The 19,176-nt window shown below is 46.6% G+C and overlaps 2 protein-coding genes and 1 long non-coding RNA gene across 3 annotated transcripts; 1 reads left to right on the top strand and 2 right to left on the bottom strand.

The window, feature by feature from the left end:
• Nucleotides 1-26: 26 nt before the first annotated feature.
• Nucleotides 27-14,610, bottom strand: prx (periaxin). Its single transcript, XM_077722833.1, has 9 exons — nt 14,456-14,610; nt 11,516-11,574; nt 11,309-11,422; nt 10,755-10,883; nt 10,486-10,648; nt 10,213-10,397; nt 9,860-10,098; nt 1,577-9,639; nt 27-1,388 (listed from the first exon to the last, which is right to left on the bottom strand). Exons 1-9 carry the CDS (start codon nt 14,511-14,513, stop codon nt 1,156-1,158), a joined length of 9,243 nt encoding a protein of 3,080 aa, XP_077578959.1. The 5' UTR covers nt 14,514-14,610; the 3' UTR covers nt 27-1,155.
• A 598-nt stretch (nt 14,611-15,208) lies between these two features.
• Nucleotides 15,209-19,101, bottom strand: pld3 (phospholipase D family member 3). Its single transcript, XM_077722723.1, has 12 exons — nt 18,932-19,101; nt 18,294-18,366; nt 18,176-18,226; nt 17,957-18,102; nt 17,345-17,528; nt 17,150-17,270; nt 16,779-16,906; nt 16,516-16,713; nt 16,311-16,450; nt 15,872-16,037; nt 15,702-15,801; nt 15,209-15,620 (listed from the first exon to the last, which is right to left on the bottom strand). The coding sequence occupies exons 2-12, from the start codon at nt 18,318-18,320 to the stop codon at nt 15,433-15,435; spliced, it is 1,449 nt and encodes a 482-aa protein (XP_077578849.1). The 5' UTR covers nt 18,321-18,366; nt 18,932-19,101; the 3' UTR covers nt 15,209-15,432.
• On the top strand, nt 15,716-17,284 carry LOC144200517 (uncharacterized). The gene is made up of 3 exons (XR_013327128.1): nt 15,716-16,109; nt 16,296-16,944; nt 17,113-17,284. It is a non-coding gene; the product is annotated as an uncharacterized LOC144200517 (long non-coding RNA).
• Nucleotides 19,102-19,176: the final 75 nt, after the last annotated feature.

Here is a 19,176-nt window from a genome sequence, read left to right as displayed (position 1 = left end):
ATATTTAGTCCCGTTTGAAATATAGATGGTGCGTGAAAACATTTTTATTGACGACATCATCTCTTCTGCCGACACACTGGCCAGCCGCCCGCCCATTGGCCACATTTAGCACCGAGAGAGACCAGGTCAAAACCATCAATTCCATTACACAAATCTTATTCAACTATTCTCCATCCAGCATTTGGAAAAAAAAAAAACAAAGTGGAGTCAAATGAAAATTCCAGCTGCAAAACAAACAGGCACAGCAACCAAAGTCAAAAATACAAATGCATGTACAATATCAAACGTTTCTGTACTAATTCTATTTTCCAGAATCTAATGATAGTACTCGAAGGGTGAGCTGTATTTACAGTACACTATATGGACAAACATTTATTTCAATTCTCTAATATCAGCCAATATATCATAATTAATAAATAGGGATCAATCCAAATGAAGCTCCATGCAAATTTAGCCTGGATATTTTACCAAAAAATATGACCTAATGCAGCAAAAAGAACTAAAAAAAGAACTACAACTGCAGTTTGGGCTAAATTAAGCTTATACTTTTTTTTTACTGGTTCGATCATTTTTTTCTTTTTTTTTAAGGCACGACTGACGGTCTAAAAATAGAAAATGTGTCGCAATGGCAAAGTAGATAAAACTTTTCTGCTTTTTTTTTTAGAGAAAATGCGAATACTTGTGAATAAATGACATGATATTTATATTTACATTATTTTGGGCGTGTTTGGGCAAATGGAACTACAACTATAATAAAATTGCTCCACAAAAAAAACATGTAAAATCTGGAAAATAACTCAAAACGACACTAACACGCTATCAGAAAAAAATGGCACAATTAGAGATGAAAAAAAAGTCATATATTACTATTATAATATCACCCTTGATATTAAACTGTTCATTTTTCGCAATTGTTAGCAATTGTTTCTTGGATTTTTTTTACTGTATACTTTACTTTAAGCTATTATTTATGTTTTAGAATGAAAAAGAAATTGTCTTATAAGATCACCAGAACAAAAACACGTGCTAACTGGTACATAGCGACAATAGAAAAAATGGCTAACCGTTGAAAAATACTTTACAAACAGCCTGATTTGTTCCTAAGTCGCCTCATTTGAAAACTCTTGCTATTTTTTTCTAGGCGAGTCCGGCATCTCAGAGGTCAGACGGCGGCCTGGCGGACCCCGCGGCCGTCTTGGTGGTGGACTGCCACGTGGTCACGGTGGCCTTGGTCACGGCGCTGGCCGAGGCTCCTCCCCCCTGGGAGGACGCTTCCCTGCTGGTGAAGTCGGAGGTTCGCATGCTGAAGGACCCCGAGACGGCCCGCTCGTCGAGATCGCCTCGCCGTTGACCCCGCGGAGAGCCCTCCGGCGTGATCTGGAAAAAACCTGGTGGGATGGCGGTGGTCCGAAAGAATAGGAGGTGAGGGAGTGACCTCGTTTTTCAATTTGTTTACGTGCAACTCATTCAATCGATTTCTACAGTCATAGCTAGCGCCTTGTGTTAGCTTTCACGTACTAGCAGTTCTAGCTGGTGGTGACAACAACCTCGTTGAAGGTAAGAAAGCAATGGCTACCTGTGGAGTGTGGCTTGAGGGTACACTTGGGGGCCTTGAACCACTGGGTAGAAGAATGGTTCCCCGGGGCGTCTCCTCTGGCGTCTCCTCTGGCGTCTCCTCTGGCGCCTTCCTCGCTCCAAGTCTGGACCTTTGTCGAGCTGAATCGGACGCTGAAGTCCGTCGGCAATCTGGAACCGTCCCCTTCCGTCGAGGACTCCTCTGCAAAATCTCCAAAGGAGACCTTGCCCGGTTTTATGCGGATACTCGGAGGAGGAGGAGGAGCTTCCGACGAATGCCAAGGCTGGTCAAATCGGGTTGTTGATTCCAATCGAGCGTCCATGTAAGGACTGGAATCTTTCTCTAAGCGTAACCTTGAACTTTGTCCCTCGAATTGAGGAATCTTCACCTTGGCGTCAACCGTGTTTAATGCAGTGTCCTCAGTTTGAGGGGGGTTGACCAAAACAAAGACGGCCTTCTTGACTTTGGGCATCTTGGGGCCCTCAGATCGGCTCTCCGGTCCACGGCTCTCCGGTCCGCGGATCTCCAGCCGACCTTCCGGGGACGACAGGGAAGGTAGCGGGACACCAAACTTTGGGATTTTGATCTTCTTGCCCGATTTGTCCTCGTCTTCTTCTTCGTCCTGCGTTGTGCCGATATCAAAATCGATGTCTGGAATTCTGGGGACAACGCTAGACGGTGGAGGGACCACAACACAGTCCGCCGAGCCCTGTATCTTTACACTCGGGAACGTCATCCCGGGACTTTGGACATGAATATTTCCGTCTTTGTCTTCATTGTGAGCAGAGATTTGAGGTTGAGTCATCTGGTGCTCCACTCGTACGCCGCCGCCACCACCGCCATTTTTCTTTTTCGGCATCCCGATATGGAACTTTGTACCCTTGACTTTGGGCTCTTTCATTTTGGTTTCTGGCTCCGAGACTTCCACCCTGGTCTCTCCTTTCTGAAGTCGCAAGTCCAGCTCCAGGTCTTGGCTTGGACCTTTGACATCCAGGCCGGGCGTCTTCAGTTTGACTTCTGTATTGGGAAGTGGGACAGCCAGGTCTACTTTGGGCAAAGACAGGTTCATCGCAGACTTTTTGGGAGTTTTCAGTTCCCCTCCTGAAATGTCCACCTCCGCTTTGGGGAGAAGAACTTCCCTTTCCGGGGATTTTGCGGCGGCGAGGGATAGCTCCACTGAAGGCAACTTGCCTTTGGTCTTAGCTTGGAGTTCATCATTTGACTTTGCCATGTCTCCTCCGTCTTTTGAAGCAAATTTGGAGAATTTGGGCAGTTTGATCATGACATCCGGCGCACGGAATCGACCTTTCCCTTCCAGGTCCGCATTGATACTTGGTTTGGGAACGTCCCCCTTTTTCAAATCTAATTCAGGACAAGATACAGATACATCTGCGTCTGTTTTCAAGACTCCAAAGTGAGGCCTTTTCAGTTTGCTTTTCTTGACTTTGGCTTTGCCGCGCAAGTCCACCTCCGCCGAGGACTCCCCGAGAGAAATGTCCCCTTCGGAACTTTGTCCCGAGACCTCCGAATGAGCACCCTTGGACTTGCCACTAAACCGGGCCGGCAGGGTAAAACTGGGGACTTTGAGGGAGACATTCGGCAATTCAAAACTTCCCCCAGAAGAAGGCCGGCTTCCCTCAGCCTTGAGGAGCGCCACTTCCACATCATCACTTTTTGGTCTACTCAGACCAAAGTCCAGATCCACTTTTGGAGCAGAGATGTCCACCGTTGGAAGTTTGACCATCCCACTTTTAAGGGAAGCCGTCATAGCTTCTCCCGCCATCGATGGGACGGCGCCAACCATTCCACTTTTCACGGCGGGACCGTCCAGACGGACATCTACGTCTGGAGATTTGATTTTGGGCAAGGAACCTTCAATCTCTCTTTCTGAACTCTTTCTTCTGATCTTAGGGAGCGAAATGTCAACAGAGGGCAGATGAAACTTTCCTTCCTTAGCAACGTGGCCTTCAATTCCTCCTGCGGTTCCTTTAGGAAACGAGACATCGATGTCTGGCATGTCCATCTTGGTCCTCTCAAGGTTTGGACCTCTTATCTTGATGCTACTATCTGGAACATCCACATCCACCGTGGGCATTTTGACTTGAGGGCTTTCCATCCTTAGGTCTCCTTCCAGTTTTGGAGCAGAAATGTCAATGGTGATATCTCCACCTGGACTTCCCAGATGTATTTCTGGATCTTTGCTTTTCATTTTAGGAAGAGAAATGTCAACCAGGGGCACGTGAAACTTTTGTCCTTTGCTAACAGGACCTTCAAGTCCGATTTCTCCACCGGCTTTTCCAGTGGGTAACGAAATGTCAATGTCCGACATCTCAGTCTTTCCTCCCTTGACTTCTTGACCCTTCAATTGAACTCCACCTTCTGGAAGACTGACCTTTGGTAGTGAAACATCAACATTTGGCATCTTGAACTTTGCTCCTTTGATTTCAGGGCCTTGAAGGTCAACATCACCCTCAACTTTTGGACCTGAGACATTGACATCTGGCATCTCCAGCGTTCCTCCCTTGAGTTGTGGACCCTTTAATTTAACACTTGCTTCTGGAAGACTAACTTTTGGTAGAGAAACATCAACTTTTGGCATCTTGAACTTCCCTCCCTTGACTTCAGGACCTTGAAGATGAACATCTCCCTCAACTTTGGGAAGTGAAGCATCGATATTTGGCATCTCCATCGTTCCTCCCTTGACTTCAGGACCCTTTAGTTTGACCCCTGCTTCTGGAAGACTAACCTTTGGTAGAGAAACATCCACTTTTGGCATTTTGAACTTTCCTCCTTTGACATCTAGACCTTTAAGGTCAACATCTCCCTCAACTTTTGGAACGGACATGTCCACCTCTGGAATTTGCATTTGGGGACCTTTGAGTTTGACTCCACCTTCTGGAAGACTGACTTTTGGTAAGGAAACATCCACTTTTGGCATTTTGAACTTCCCTCCTTTGACATCAGGACCTTCAATGTCAACATTTCCTTCCAATGTTCCTTTGGGAGTTGAGACATCAATGTCAGGTATTTCAACCTTTCCTCCCTTGAGTTGTGGCCCTTTAAGTTTCAATCCTCCTTCAGGGAGGCTCACTTTGGGTAAGGAAACATCAAATGTTGGCTTTTGGAATTTTCCTCCTTTGACATCAGGACCTTCAACATCCAAATTTCCTTCAACTTTGGGTACTAAGACCTCCATTTTCTTTCCTTCAAGTTGTGGGCCTTTGACTTTGACACCCGCTTCTGGGAAGTTGACTTTTGGCAATGAAACGTCAACTTGAGGCATTTTAAACTTGCGTCTTTTAACATCTGAGCCTTCTAAGTTCAAATCAATTTCAGTCTTTGGAAGTGAGATATCAATATCTGGCATTTCAATCTTTCCTTTGACTTCTGGAACTTGGACTCCTGCTTCTGGAAGATTGACTTTTGGTAAAGAAACATCCAACGTTGGCATTGGGAAGTGTCCTCCTTTGACTTCAAGATCCAAATCCTTTTCTACTTTAATATCCGGACTTTCAAGATTAAAGTTTGGAGCTTTTGATTTGATTTTGGGAAGTGAAATGTCAACAGAAGGCATGTGAAACTTTCCCCCTTGAACATCAAGACCCGAGTCCACATGGGGAAGTGAGACGTCACTTTCTGGAATCTCTATCTTGACTCCCTTGACCTCTGGACCTTTTATTTTGACAGCACCCTCAGGAAGCTTGACTTTAGGCAAAGAAACATCAACTGTGGGCATTTTGAACGTTCCCGTTTTGACGTCAGGGCCTTTAATGTCTCCCTCAACCTTTGTTTCAGGAATTGAAATGTCCACAGTTGGCTTTTGTATCTTTCCTTTGAATTTTGGTGCTTCTAAAAGTGGATCGGCTTTTGGGAAAGGGACTTTTGGTAAAGAAACATCCAACGAGGGCATCCGAAACTTTCCTCCCTTGACGTCTAGGCCTTTAAGATCAACATCAGCCTCAACTTTGGGAAGTGAGACATTGACATCCGGCGTTTCCAGGTCTCCTCCTTTCAGTTCTGGACCTTTGAGTCCTACACCACCCTCTGGAAGATTGACTTTTGGCAAGGAAATGTCAAAAGTTGGCATTTTGATCCTTCCTGCTTTGACATCAGGACCTTCAAGATCCAGTTGGCCTTCAACCTTTGCAAGGGAAACATCAAACTCCGGGTTGGTGACCTTTCCGACTTTCAATTCTGGACCTTTGGCTTTCATTTTAGGAAGAGACAGGTCAACAGACGGCAGATGGAATTTTCCACCCTTGCCAACGTGTCCTTCCATTCCTTCAATTTTTCCTTTGGGGAGGGAGACATCCGTTTCTGGAATTTCCATCTTTCCACCTGGTACTTGTGGACCTCTTATTTTCAGATCTGGACCTTCTAGACTCCGGTCTCCTTCAAGCGTGGGAAGGGAAAGGTCTACATTCGGTGGGAGGACTTTCACCCCTTTACATTTGGGGCTTTCGATATGAATGTCTGGACCTTTGCTTTTCATTTTAGGAAGAGAAAGATCAACTGAAGGCATTTGAAACTTTCCACCTTTGACAACTGGATCTTCAATTGCTACTTTGCCTGTGGGCAAGGCGATATCTAAATCGGGCATCTGGATTTTGCGTCCCTCAAATTCTGGAGCTTTCACGTTGATGACGCCTCCCTCGGGAAGGTTGACCCTCGGTAGAGAAACATCCAATGTTGGAATTTGGAATTTTTGTCCCTTGTCATCGGGGCCTTCAATGTCCAAATCTGCTTCAATCTTTGGAGCTGGGGCATCAAATTCTGGGATTTTGATATCGGGACCTTTTAGTTTGAGCCCTGCTTCTGGAAGGCTAACCTTTGGTAGAGACACATCAACTTTTGGCATCTTGAACTTTCCTCCTTTGACATTAGGGCCTTGAAGGTCAACATCACCCTCAACTTTGGGAAGTGAAGCATCGACCTTTGGCATCTCCAGCGTTCCTCCCTTGAGTTCTGGACCCTTTAATTTAACACTTGCTTCTGGAAGACTAACTTTTGGCAGAGAAACATCAACTTTTGGCATCTTGAACTTTCCTCCTTTGATTTCAGGGCCTTGAAGATCAACATCACCCTCAACTTTTGGACCTGAGAAATTGACATCTGGCATTTCCATCTTCCCTCCCTTGAGTTGTGGAGCCTTTAATTTAACTCCACCTTCTGGAAGACTGACTTTTGGTAAGGAAACATCCAATGATGGCATTTTGAACTTTCCTCCTTTGATTTCAGGGCCTTGAAAATCAACATCACCCTCAACTTTTGGAACTGACATATCGACTTCTTGCATTTCCACAGTTCCTCCCTTGATTTGTGGACCCTTTAGTTTAACTCCACCTTCTGGAAGACTGACCTTTGGTAGAGAAACGTCAACTTTTGGCATTTTGAACTTTCCTCCTTTAATGTCAGGACCTCTAAGATGAACATCACCCTCAACTTTTGGAACTCGGACATCAATGTCTGCCATTTCCATCTTTCCTCCCTTAAATTCAGGACCTGTGAGTTGGACACTGGTCTCTGGAAGACTGACTTCTGGTAGAGAAACATCCACTTTTGGCATTTTGAACGTTCCTTCTTTGGCATCAGGACCCTGAAGTTTAAGATCAGGACCTTCAATATTTGGGGTGGAGACGTTTCCACCTTTAAATTCTGGACCTTCTATTTTGATTCCTGGCATTTTCCCTTTCATTTTAGGAAGAGAAAGATCAACAGAGGGCATCTGGAACTTTCCTCCTTTGGAAACAACTTGTCCTTCAATTGTTATTTTGCCTTGGGCTTTTCCTTTAGGGACTGAAATGTCCAAGTCTGGCATCTCAATCTTTCTTCCCTCAACTTCTGGACCTTTGACTGTGACTCCACCCTCTGGAAGATTGACTTTGGGTAAGGACACATCCAACTTGGGCATTTTGAACTTTCCTCCTTTGACATCAGGCCCTTCCACGTCCACTTTTGGACCAGAGACGTCAACCTCTGGAATATTTACCTTCCCTTTGATTTCAGGACCTTTGACTTTGACTCCACCCTCTGGAAGATTGACCTTTGGTAAGGAGACATCCAATGTCGGCATTTTGAACTTGCGTCCTTTGACATCAGGACCTTCAATGTCAAAGTTTCCCTCAACTTTCGGACCAGAGACGTCAACCTCTGGAATTTCGATCTGTCCTTGGATTTGTGGTCCTTTTAGTTTAGCGCCTCCCTCTGAAAGACTGACCTTTGGCAATTTAATATCAAACTGCGGCATTTTGAACTTTCCTCCTTTGATTTCAGGGCCTTGAAGGTCAACATCACCCTCAACTTTAGGGACTGAGACATGGACATCTGGCATCTCCATCGTTCCTCCCTTGAGTTCTGGACCTTTCAATTTAACTCCACCTTCTGGAAGACTGACCTTTGGTAGAGAAACATCAACTTTTGGGGCTTTGAACTTCCCTCCTTTGACATCAGGACCTTCAATGTTGAAATTTCCTTGGGTTTTTGACATGTCAACCTGTGGAATTTGCATTTTCCCTTTGATTTTTGGGCCTTTCTGTTTGATTTTAACTTCTGGAAGATCGACTTTTGGTAAAGACACATCAACATGTGGCACTTTGAACTTCCCTCCTTTGATATCAGGACCTTTAATGTGAAAATCTCCATCCACCTTTGGTACGGAGATGTCAACTTCTTGTCTTTCCATTGTCCCTTTGATTTGTGGACCTTTTAATTTCACTCCACCTTCTGGAAGATTGACTTTTGGTAGAGAAACATCAACTTTTGCCATTTGAAACGTTCCTCCTTTGATTTCAGGACCCTGAAGATGGACATCGCCCTCAACTTTTGGACCTGAGACATTGACGTCTGCCATTTCCATCTTTCCTCCTTTGAGTTGGGGACCCTTTAATTGAACTCCACCTTCTGGAAGATTGACTTTTGGTAAAGAAACATCAAGTGTCGGCATTTTGAACTTTTCTCCTTGAAAGTCAGAACCCGAGATGTGGACATTTGGAATTTCCACCGTCCCTCCCTTAAGTTCTTGGCCTTTGAGGTGGACGTCACCCTTTGGAAGATTGACTTTAGGCAAGGAAACCTCTGCTGTTGACCACCCAGGTCCTTCCAGAGTGACGCCTCCATCCAGTTTTCCCACGTAGACGTCTGGCATCTCCAACTTTGGATCTTTCAGTGGGACGTCCCCTTCCAGAAGAATGACTTTTGGTAAAGAAACATCAACATCTGGCATTTCAGCCGCCATTTCTTTGCCGTCGGCTAGCGACACTTCCACGCTTGGCAAGTGGAATCGTCCTCCAACATCTTGCGATCCCTCAAAAGTAGGCAAGGAGAACTTTCCATCTCCACCAATGAAACGACTCATGTCCAGCCCGACTTCAGCAGAAGGCAGACGTTGACTTTCCGAGCCTTCAAGATCCAGATGAGGGGGTTCCATCTTGGATGAAGAGATTTGCGGACCTTTGAGACTTCCCTCCACCTCGTCGGGAAGTCTAGCGAGCGGCAGAGAGATGTCCACCTCAGGTTTCTTCACCGTCATTTTCACATTGACCTGACTTTGACCTTTCCCTTGACCTTTGGCTGAAGCCAAGTCAACGGATCCCTTGGTTTCCACCTTTGGAATTGCCAGATCTCCTTCCGCCTTCAATTTGTCATCCTGGTTTTCGTCCAAATGACGCGAGAGGCGCATTTTGGGTAATTTCAACTTGGGCATTCGTAGTTTGCCCGCCGTTTTGCCCGCTTCCTTCATTTCCATCTTGGGGGCGTCGACTTTAGCGGACGGGAGTGTAAACTCCACATCGGGGGAACCGGACGACGGGCCCCCCAACTCCAACTCCACGTCCGGACCCCTGGTGGCGGCGGCAGGGAGACTGAATTCCAAAGATGGCGACGGGACGTGGACATGGGGCGCTCCGGCTTTGGCGTCCTTGCTCACGGGCAAATTAGTTCCAATCTCGGGGGCTTTCACTTGGACTTTGACTTTGGCTGGGGGGATTTCAGCCGGGGAAACCTTCACTTTGCTTTTGGCTCTTGCGCTTTCGTTGTCTTTACCTTTTGTCTTCATTCGGGGAAACCTGAGAGCACATTTTGGCTTGCGTGAAAAGTGACGGGAACAGAAAACAGATGCTTGAAAATGTGTTTTTGTGAACAAAATTTGACAGTAATCCCTCAAATATCGCGGCTTCACAACATCACTGATTTTTTTTTTAAATTACATTTTCATAACTAGAAGTAAAAATGATTATTACCATATTTTCACAACTATAAGACTTGTTTTTCTGCGATAGGACTAACCTTATTTTCCTTTTTGTCTGCCCCACAGCGCCCCCTTCCGCCTCTAAAGACGCACTACGCCTGCTTTTAAATTTGGGAAGGCAGAATTCCACATCCACGTCGCTCATCTCCAAGCGAGGCGACGGCGACGTTCCTTCCAGCGCCATCTCTTCTGACCGCTTCTCCTTCAGCTTCTTCAGACCCAAACGAGCGCCGCCACGTTTCTTCTTGGCCTTGAACGCCTTGACGCCCTTCACGCTCTGAAACGCATCCGACAGGTCAGTCAACTTCCATCATCTTTTGTTTTTTTTCACGTGGAAATCGGTGGAATGGGAAGAACTAGCTAGATGAAAGTATAGTGCTATTTTGCTCACCATTTTGGCTTTGGCGCCCTTGACATCCACACTGGGGAGGCGGGGCCTCAGGCGGACCTCCTGCCCGTGGACCGTCCGCTTGACCAGGAAGCTGACCTTGTACGGCTCGGCGCATTGGAGGATTTTGAGGGCGTCTTCGTAGCGTACGTTGTCAAAGTAGACCTTGGCGCTCAGCAGCTGATCGCCTGACGCCCAAACACAAAAGAAACATGACTTTACGTCTCCGTCTGGATTGCCAACGTGGTGAATAGCAAGAAGGTTATTTGGTGGCACCTTGCTGCAGGCTGAGATGTTTGGCCGCCGGTGAGTCTTTGAGGACGTCTTTGATGAAGATGCCCCTCTGGCCGCCGCCGGTCACGCTGTAGCCGCTGGCCCCGGCCTCGGCTTCCGTCTCCACCACGATCTCCACCGGAGGCTCGGACGTTTCCGCCGGTTTCTGCCGACGCAAAAAGGATATTAGGCCCCGTGAGTGAGCTAGCTTCGTCAGCTAACTGTAGCTAGGACAATTCTAGCTCAAAGTCTTTTGACGGCCATTTACTTACAGTCTCCTGGTTAGAAGGTTGCGGGTCCATCTCCGTTTGGGGCGATGGGCAGGCGGACGACGCTTTCAATTGACTTCTTTTCCGACTTAATACTTGCTTCAATTCCGCATGGAGCTTCTCCTTCTGCTCCTGTGGAAAAAAAACACCAATAAAATAACAACCGAAAATGTGTAAAAAGTGATCAAATTGGGGCCAATAATATTTTCATTGGAAGGAGCGCAGTTTAATGGTGAATTTCTCTTTTTTTTTTTGGGTGAGTTGTATTGTTTGTGGTGGACGCCCCGGTGGAGAAAAAAAAAAACAGCAAATCCCTGCTGACTGTCCACAATTGAAAGTGTTTATGCGGCCCGATCATTGTGGTCCACAATAGTCGCTCGACTGAGCCATTTGCTCTGCTGTCGTTTTGTTGTGCATACTTATTCCGCACCGCCTGTCCATTTTGGAGAATTGTTTTTAGACTTTTAAGTGCACCTTATGTGAGTAAACATATAGACATTTTTTAATTTTCAAGGTTGACAGTTATGTCCATGGTGGGCGTGTCTTTTGCATCTCACCACTCTCTCGGGGCTGTCGCGTTCGTCCGTGGAGGTGCCGTGGCGAGGCTTGCGTTGTTGTGGGCCACTAGGGGGGCGGCGGCTGGACGGGGGAGACCGCCTCTTTGCTCTCACCTACATGGGGGGGGGGGCGACATTGGCATTCTGCTCAATTCTGATTGGCCACTGGATTTCTTTGGACAGATTTTTGCAAAGCGTCCGGCTTACGGTTTGATCTCTGCCGCCGTAAACATGGCCGTCGTCGTGGTGGTCTTCTCTGTCGGAGTCTAAAAAGGCCAAAACAACATTTTACAAAGTGGCTACGTAGCTTGTCCTTCAAAATAGCCCCGAAGTAACATGAAGTACCAAAAATAATAGCCGCAACACCATCTTTATATGTTGATAACCATTCAGAAAAAAAGGATATAACTGAAAAGTTAAGCAGTTTTTAGGTAGAAATATATGAAGAATGTCTATCCAATACTTCTAATATAAGAATATCAGAAAGGCCAGACAGAAATACCCCCGTAAGTAAGATTTATTGAGAAGGTCCACTTTGAAAGTGAGCGGCGAGAATGCCAATTGGGTCATCCATCATGTGACCCCCGGACAGGACACCCGACACCAGACACCCGCCCGCTAACGCGCCCTTAGCGTGCTAGCCATTCCTGCCATACGCAGGTGGACGCACAAACATAGAAAATTGCGATCCAGTAAAGTGAGATGCCACCAGAAAAATCGCCGTTTAAATAGAAACCCCACCCTAAAAATGGACTTTTGAATAACTGCCACTCCCACTAGGCACGTCCGCCATCTTCCTGTCTACTTGGGGATGAAACGATAACAAGTGCTTGTGCGCAAATGCTATCTCTAGAAAGGAAATTCCTTTGTGTAAACAGGAAAGTCATATTTCCACCTATCTTTTTCTAAATAGGAGACCATCTGAGACCATGTAAGACCATCTAAGACGCTTAGGAATGAAGACCAAGAAGGTCCAAATCTGCTCCAGCAACTGGTGGTCCCATGATCCAGACTCCATTATTATTGGTCAGTACATCCCTTTAATACAAGTAGCAAATGTCATTGTTATCCATTTCCATTTTGGGCCTTCCCATAAATACTAAGTTGTGTCTGTGAATTGAGGGCAGCTCTCCCTCCCAGTGTTTACTTGACTCTTCCTCGGCTGACGTACGTCGGGAAGTCCTCCGTCTAGCAAAATGTCAAAGACGCTTTCCTCCTTAGCTCCTCCCACAGCCTCTCGAAGCCCCCTTGACCCGACTTCCCGCTGGAAAATAAGCAGTACCTCCGCCCAAAAGCCGACATCAGGAAACCACCACAACGCCATCCATCATGTCAAATCCATTTCCCGGTTTAACGAGTTCAAAAGATGGCGACTGTAGTTTTTCTAAATACTTTTTGGAGAGTCTTTAAATTGCAAAATAGTACAGGACTCCCTCCGACGCACTTGAGCATCTTGAGCCACAATCTAGCTCCTCCCATTCTGGCCGTCGTACCAATCCTGCCATGAATGGGATTCCCAAGATGAGCCAGGTCCTTCCCGACCAATCACAAGAAGCCGTGGACATTTGACAAAACCAGCATTGAAAATGACGAGAAACAAAGCTTTGAAGCTAGCACGCTAGTCACCAAACATTCGACAAGGCTAACTAGCACGGCAACAAATCACGATCACGACAGACGCCGCTATCTCGGGTGTCGCCGTGCCCTCGCCATACCGACATACTGGGCCGGGGCGGGTCACGGGGGGTCCGGGAGGGGCGCGGGAGGGGGAAAACGGATCCGATGACCATCGTGCCGCAGCTGTCACAGCTCTGTAATTGGCTAAACAAAGTCAAAGTCCATAGGGGACCAGCACAAAAACTAAATGAACCCCATTTTAACAAAAAAAAATGCAACTAAAAATTTAGTCAAATTTCCCAAACGACCCAAATCACGGCGACAAAGGTCCACCCGCCCGCACACACTACACTAGTGTTTATGGAAACAGCGTGCCATTGTTTAGTCCACGTGCCGCCATTCCGTGCCTTTCAATCCACCTTCTCTCCAAAAGCCAAACATTTTTCTCCGGAAACACGAACCTGGACCGACGGTGGTTCAATCCTACCTTGTCAGGCCTCCGGCCGGCTCCACTCACGGCACCCCCTTCTTCTGGCACTCAAACTTGGGGTCTCTCTATCTCTTGACTCCCCCGCCCCCCGTTTTTTCCCTCGTCACCGGTCAGCCCGCCGCTTCCCCGACTGAGAGCCTCGGGCCCGACGACACGGGACCGCCGCGTCGCCGGGAAAGGGGGCGGGGTCGGCCTTTCGCACGTGGGGAGATGCCCCGTATTTGGGCAGAGGGGGGCGGGGCTCCAGTGAGGGCGGCAGAAAGTGATAAGAAGCTACAGAAACAACTACGTGAGATTATTTGAGTGTCCAACACTCTTTTGTCGTGAAACTTTTTTTAGTCGCCTGTGGGAAGGTTAGCGACTTGCCGGAATGAGGGTCCCCTTTGGGAGATGTTTTCAGTTGATTTTGAAAGCCAAGCTCTAAAATTAGAAAGAGCAGGATTTGTGGAAAGGGCCGTGCTTCCTCCGGCAGCTGTGGATGCGTGGCTATTATTAGGGTGCGTCAATGCGGTAAACATTGGAGTGGACACAAACAGGACTGGCATTTCAATTCTTGCTTTGCCACGAGCTGGACTGATGACAAAACACAATGTCTTCCTTCCTAGATTCCCAAGAGATGAAACTGTAGTGGAATCTCCAGCTTTTTTTGCACTGCAACGCGTTGAAAAATAAAAACACTCAAAATTGAATCTAAGCTTACAACTAAACTTCATTGAAATGTTGATGCCTAACTTTCTGGCTCTATTGGCCCCGCCTCCACCCTGATTTTCATATGCAACCTATCCAGGGTTTTTGGGGTTAGTATCATATTTCACAACTGAATTGTGTATTTTGGTCTGCTTCCAGGATGCTCTTTTGGACGGAATATTTGGTCAGCAGCTCTGAAGTCAAGTGCATCTACACAGGGACTCGAACCCGAACAACTACACTCCTTTCAATCAAGTCTCCACGGCAAAGCGGTAAGAAAAGTCTTAACGTCCGTTACTGGTAGAGTGAACGGCAAGTTGTCTAGTTTTTTGCGCGTGACGACGCATCCTGACCTGCACGGGGGGACGGTGTCCAGCTGACTCGGAATATTCCACGGAGACACTCACACATGGTCCGAAGGGAGACGCCAGTGCCGCGGCCTGCGTTCGATCCCGGGCTCTTCGCTGGCTGGGTGGCTGGTTCTGACGCTCCGGGGGGTCGGGGGGGTCCACCTTTCTCCTTCTCCGTTCCGCTCCGCGCGCCCGGGGCCGAGGGATGCGAAAAGACGGGAGGGCGCTAGGTTCCGATAGGCCACGCGGCGCCCCCGGACCGCGGCGCGCGTTCGCGTGTCCGCGGCGCAGAATAGGCGTGCATTAGCCGTCCGGGAGAGTCAGCGTTTTGCTCAGTGTCCCCGTAAAGCTCTCATTGTTGTTTGCGGCGGGAGGCTTTAACCATAACTGTTGTTGGGGGGCTTAGCAGGGGGGCCGCGCACGCCGCGCACGCCGCCGGGACATGGGGACATCTTTTTCATCCGCGCATTATTTCCTTTTGTTGGAGTCAATCAAATTAAGCAAAAAGTTCCAATCGTTTGTTTCCAGAATGGATTGTAATTCCATTTCGAAAAATAATAATAATATTAATAATTATTATTATTCACCAATCATAAGTGGTCGTCACATTGAAAAATGTCTGTTAATACTTCTATTTTGCCTCATTGTGGCAAGTATTGGCATTGCAACGTGACCTCTTGACCTTTTTCTTCATGAGTTCAAATCAGGATAATTCAATTCAAAAAGACCACCATGGGAATTGAGCCTGCACTTAAGTCAGCTTTCTCTAAAAATCTGCTTTTATTCATTGACAGGCACAGCAAACTCCTTAAAACCAAGAAAACATTTTTTTTCCTCTCGAGATGAGTTATGACCGACGATGTCACGATTGTGACATGTTGGCAATATGGTACATTAGTGAAATGTTGAATAATTGTGCAGCATCCATCCTCCATCTTGGCAACCATTTTTGTTTTGAAAAGTGTGGCTTAACTAACTAACTAACACATGTCTTTTAGATTGCTATGCTGCGTGAAAGGGAAGCTGTAAGTGGAGTTCCAGTCTCTCTCAAATATAGCCCTCAACTGTGATTGGACGCTGGCTTGTTGGGAATAACTTGCCGTCTGGTTGACCACCAGGGCGGAGCCGGCCGTGTTCACAAAGTAGTCTCCGGACCAGTTGGATGTACCTGAAAGTAAGAAAAAAATTAATCAAAATACATATTTATCTTTGAAAAATCATAATTTTGACTCCAAAAACATGTTCTTACCAATATAGGCCACCTGATCCGTCACCATGTACTTGTTGTGGTTGACCCTGGCGTAGGGGATCTTCTTCTGCCCGGCGCTGGTGGGAACCACGAAGAGTCGCTGCCAACAAATGGATGTTTTTACAGAAAATGGCAACTGTGGTCAATGTGGCGGTCGCTTGGTTACTCACCACTTGGACGTCCAGCTGTTTTTTGGGATCGCCGAGGGCCGCCAGCGACTTGAGGAAGGGGAACATGGCGGGCGACGAGCTGGACCAGCAGCTGATCAGCAGACGCACCCGCACTCGTTTCTCATAGGCCGCTCGACGGAGCTGGCTGTCGATGTCTTCCCAGTACCTGCGGGGGGCGCCACGTGTGCTTGAAAGAAATTTCCCAGTGAAGAAAACGCACTGAAAAGAACACCTGAAGGTAACGTCAAGGGTTGGTTGGCGGGCCGCTTTAACGTCAACTCCATTTCCTCGATTCAAAGACGTTTAATCCTTACTTTTCAAGTTTAATGCCAATTTTTAGAATCGCTATTCTAAGAACCAGTCGATACGGCTACGTTTATGAACGAGTACAACTTGTAACAAGCAACCCCTGTTTCCCCCCTAGATGTAACAAAATGACCTTTTGGATGGCGCAAACTCCATGGTGGGCAAGTAGTTCATGACGGCCACGTAGATGAAACTCTGAGCGTCCTGCATCACGTTCAGGATGGAATCCAGGTCCGAGGTCCTGCCGGCGGCGCACAGAGAAGGCGGAGAACTCTGGGGAAGGCAAAAACGTACGTCAAAAAACTGAGTTCAAGCCGAGTTTGGTTTTGTTTGACCACCGTTAAGTAGACGCTGGACGGCGTGTTGTTGAGCGTCAGCTGGAGCGGCTTCTCTTTGTTGAAGTCGGTGGAGAATTGGGAAGGCCACGGCGCCGGGATGGATTGGCTCTCCCCCAAAAGCCAATAAGCCTCAAAGATCTTGCCTAGGTCTTCTGCCAGACAGCTGCAGTTGGACACCAGCACCCCCAACTCCTTCACCTGATAATCAATGTCAAATCATAAGCAGACTTGTGTTGTGATTAAAAGCGGGATGTGAAGAGTGCCTGAGTGAGGGATCTCCAGTCCATGTTGGCGCTTCCCAAGTAAATGTCTTTCTTGTCCACAATCCAGAATTTGGTGTGCAACACCCCCGAGGTCAGCTTCTTCATGTTCACCATCCGGATGGCGGCTCCTAATGTTTGGGTCCAATTTTTAGACCAGACAGACAAGGTAGGAAAATTATTGTTATTATTATTTTTATTTTTTGCTCATTTAAATGTTGATTTTTATGTACGACGTTATTTTCTGAACTATATGTCACACTTTTTAATCAAAATACCTAATAGTAGCTTATGTCATGTTATTTTTTTCAATGTCCATGCCGATTTTTGCGTCCAGAAAAGCTTTGAACACGGATTTGACGGCACAAAGTCACCTGACGCATTTAACAGTTGGAGGTCTTCATTGGCCCGACTCCCACGCAGCGGCGCACTCACGGCAATGCGCACCGATAACCGACCCGAGACCTGGGCCAGATTCTTCAGAATGTTCTCGCCCTGCGCTGACGTGGGGAAAAGGGTCAACGGAGCCACGGAAAAGGCGGAGCCGAGCCTTTGGAGTTTTTCCACACCTGATCGGCGGTGGGCTCGTGAGTGCCCGTGTCTTGGTTGGTGAGGGTCCAGTAGAAGGACGAGATGTCAATGCTACTCTGGGCCTGGGACAGCAGTTGAAGCCACGCCCGGTAGGTGGAACCGTGAGACGGCTCGCTGGCGTTGTACCGCAGACCCTCGGGGATGCTCTCCACTAAAGAGATTCTGAAGTCGTGAGGAAAAGCAGACGTTTATACAATTTAAAAAATCCCCAGAAAAAAAAAAACAGTGATGTCGTGATGCCGCGATATTCGAGGGATTACTGTATTATTATATTGGATTTGCCAGGCAATTTCTACTGTGTACTTGCTCAATATTTTTGAACAAATTCACATTTCCGAGTGTTCTTAAAATTCATGGACAGATTAGTATTCAATTTGGTTATTCTAGGATGTATATGTATGCATCATAGTGGAATTCATATTTTTTTTGCCTGTTTAATAGTGAACATAAACATCAACATTTCTTGAAACCAGCCATTAATGAAGTATTGTGAAAGGCACTATGACAATGTGTTACAAATAAAAGCAAAAAGGGCACATTTTACACAAACAATAGCCCAAAAGTGGATTATTTTAATGTGACTTTCTTACCCACAAGGGTCTGTACAGGATTCTTTCAAGGCCAATCGTAAGCCACCGCTGTCGTTGGGAGATCCGGAGCCCAGCAGGTTGTAGAGCGCCGTCGCGGCCAGCAGAAAAGACGCAATTGAAGACGCCACCAGCAGACAACAGGAGAACTTGACAGGGCAAAAAAAAAAGGTCATCATCATCATGACTCGCCATCACATTATGGGTGACGTATTAAACTACCTTGTGAGCTTTCCGGTCCCATTCAGGCGTCTTTTGTCCATTTTCCGCCAACTAGGGAGCGACACATAAACAATAGTACGTAACAGTTCAACGTACATGTAGTAGTGGGCTTGGGTACCTTTTCATAAGGGACGTCAGTCTTCATGTTTGCTAGGAACGTCTCCTCCGGTACCTTAGATGGCGTCCGACCTCTGAAACATGACAAAAGTGTGTTTGGACGTCGGATAGGATGCCCAAACCATGAATCACGTGATGGCAAGCTCACAAAAAGAGAATTCTAGGTCTCTATTCACTTCAGATGGCTCAAAAATATATAAGGACAATTTATACTGAGGAGGGAAAATAGGAAGTGTTGGTGGTTGACATGTTGAGAAATCAAGCATAAGCGCTTTTTCATCTTGCTGACAAATTCAAATGACTTGGGGTGAAAAAAATTGATGATTAGTGCGTTTTTTAGTTTTTAGCTCATGTGAGTCACAAGAGACTTAAGTAGCTTTTATTGTGAGGGATGTTAATTCGATACTAACATAATTATTAATTATACATTAAAAATATACTCATCTTTCAGGTTTTTTTTTTTACTTTCATGCAGTTTTCTGAGCTTTTATATCCTCAGTGGTAGTATATACCATACAATTTCTCTTTAAAATTACAATAGGTATTAGTCATTCAATTGTTTTGTATGGGACTGGCTTGTTATGCTGAGCCAGCACAAGCAAGTCACTTTAAAAATACATTATAAAGAGTTTGACCCACCTGCTGCATAAGTTTACTTTTCAGAAAAGTCCTACTACACACGTTGTCTCTTCCTGTCCCGACTTGCCACTTAATCGACGTCCCCCGACGATTTATTTCAAGAAAAACAAACAAACAAAACAGCGACGAACTGTACAGACTGCGACTATCATGTGATCTGATCAAGCCAATGAACGAAGGGTTGGCGTGTCATGTGACAAACAGATTGAATCGACCAGTAGTCACCGCCAGGTGTCGCTGTAGTC

This window comes from Stigmatopora nigra, chromosome 8, assembly GCF_051989575.1.
Source record: "Stigmatopora nigra isolate UIUO_SnigA chromosome 8, RoL_Snig_1.1, whole genome shotgun sequence".
Lineage (NCBI taxonomy): Eukaryota > Metazoa > Chordata > Actinopteri > Syngnathiformes > Syngnathidae > Stigmatopora > Stigmatopora nigra.
This window is presented reverse-complemented; position numbering and strand designations above follow the sequence as displayed.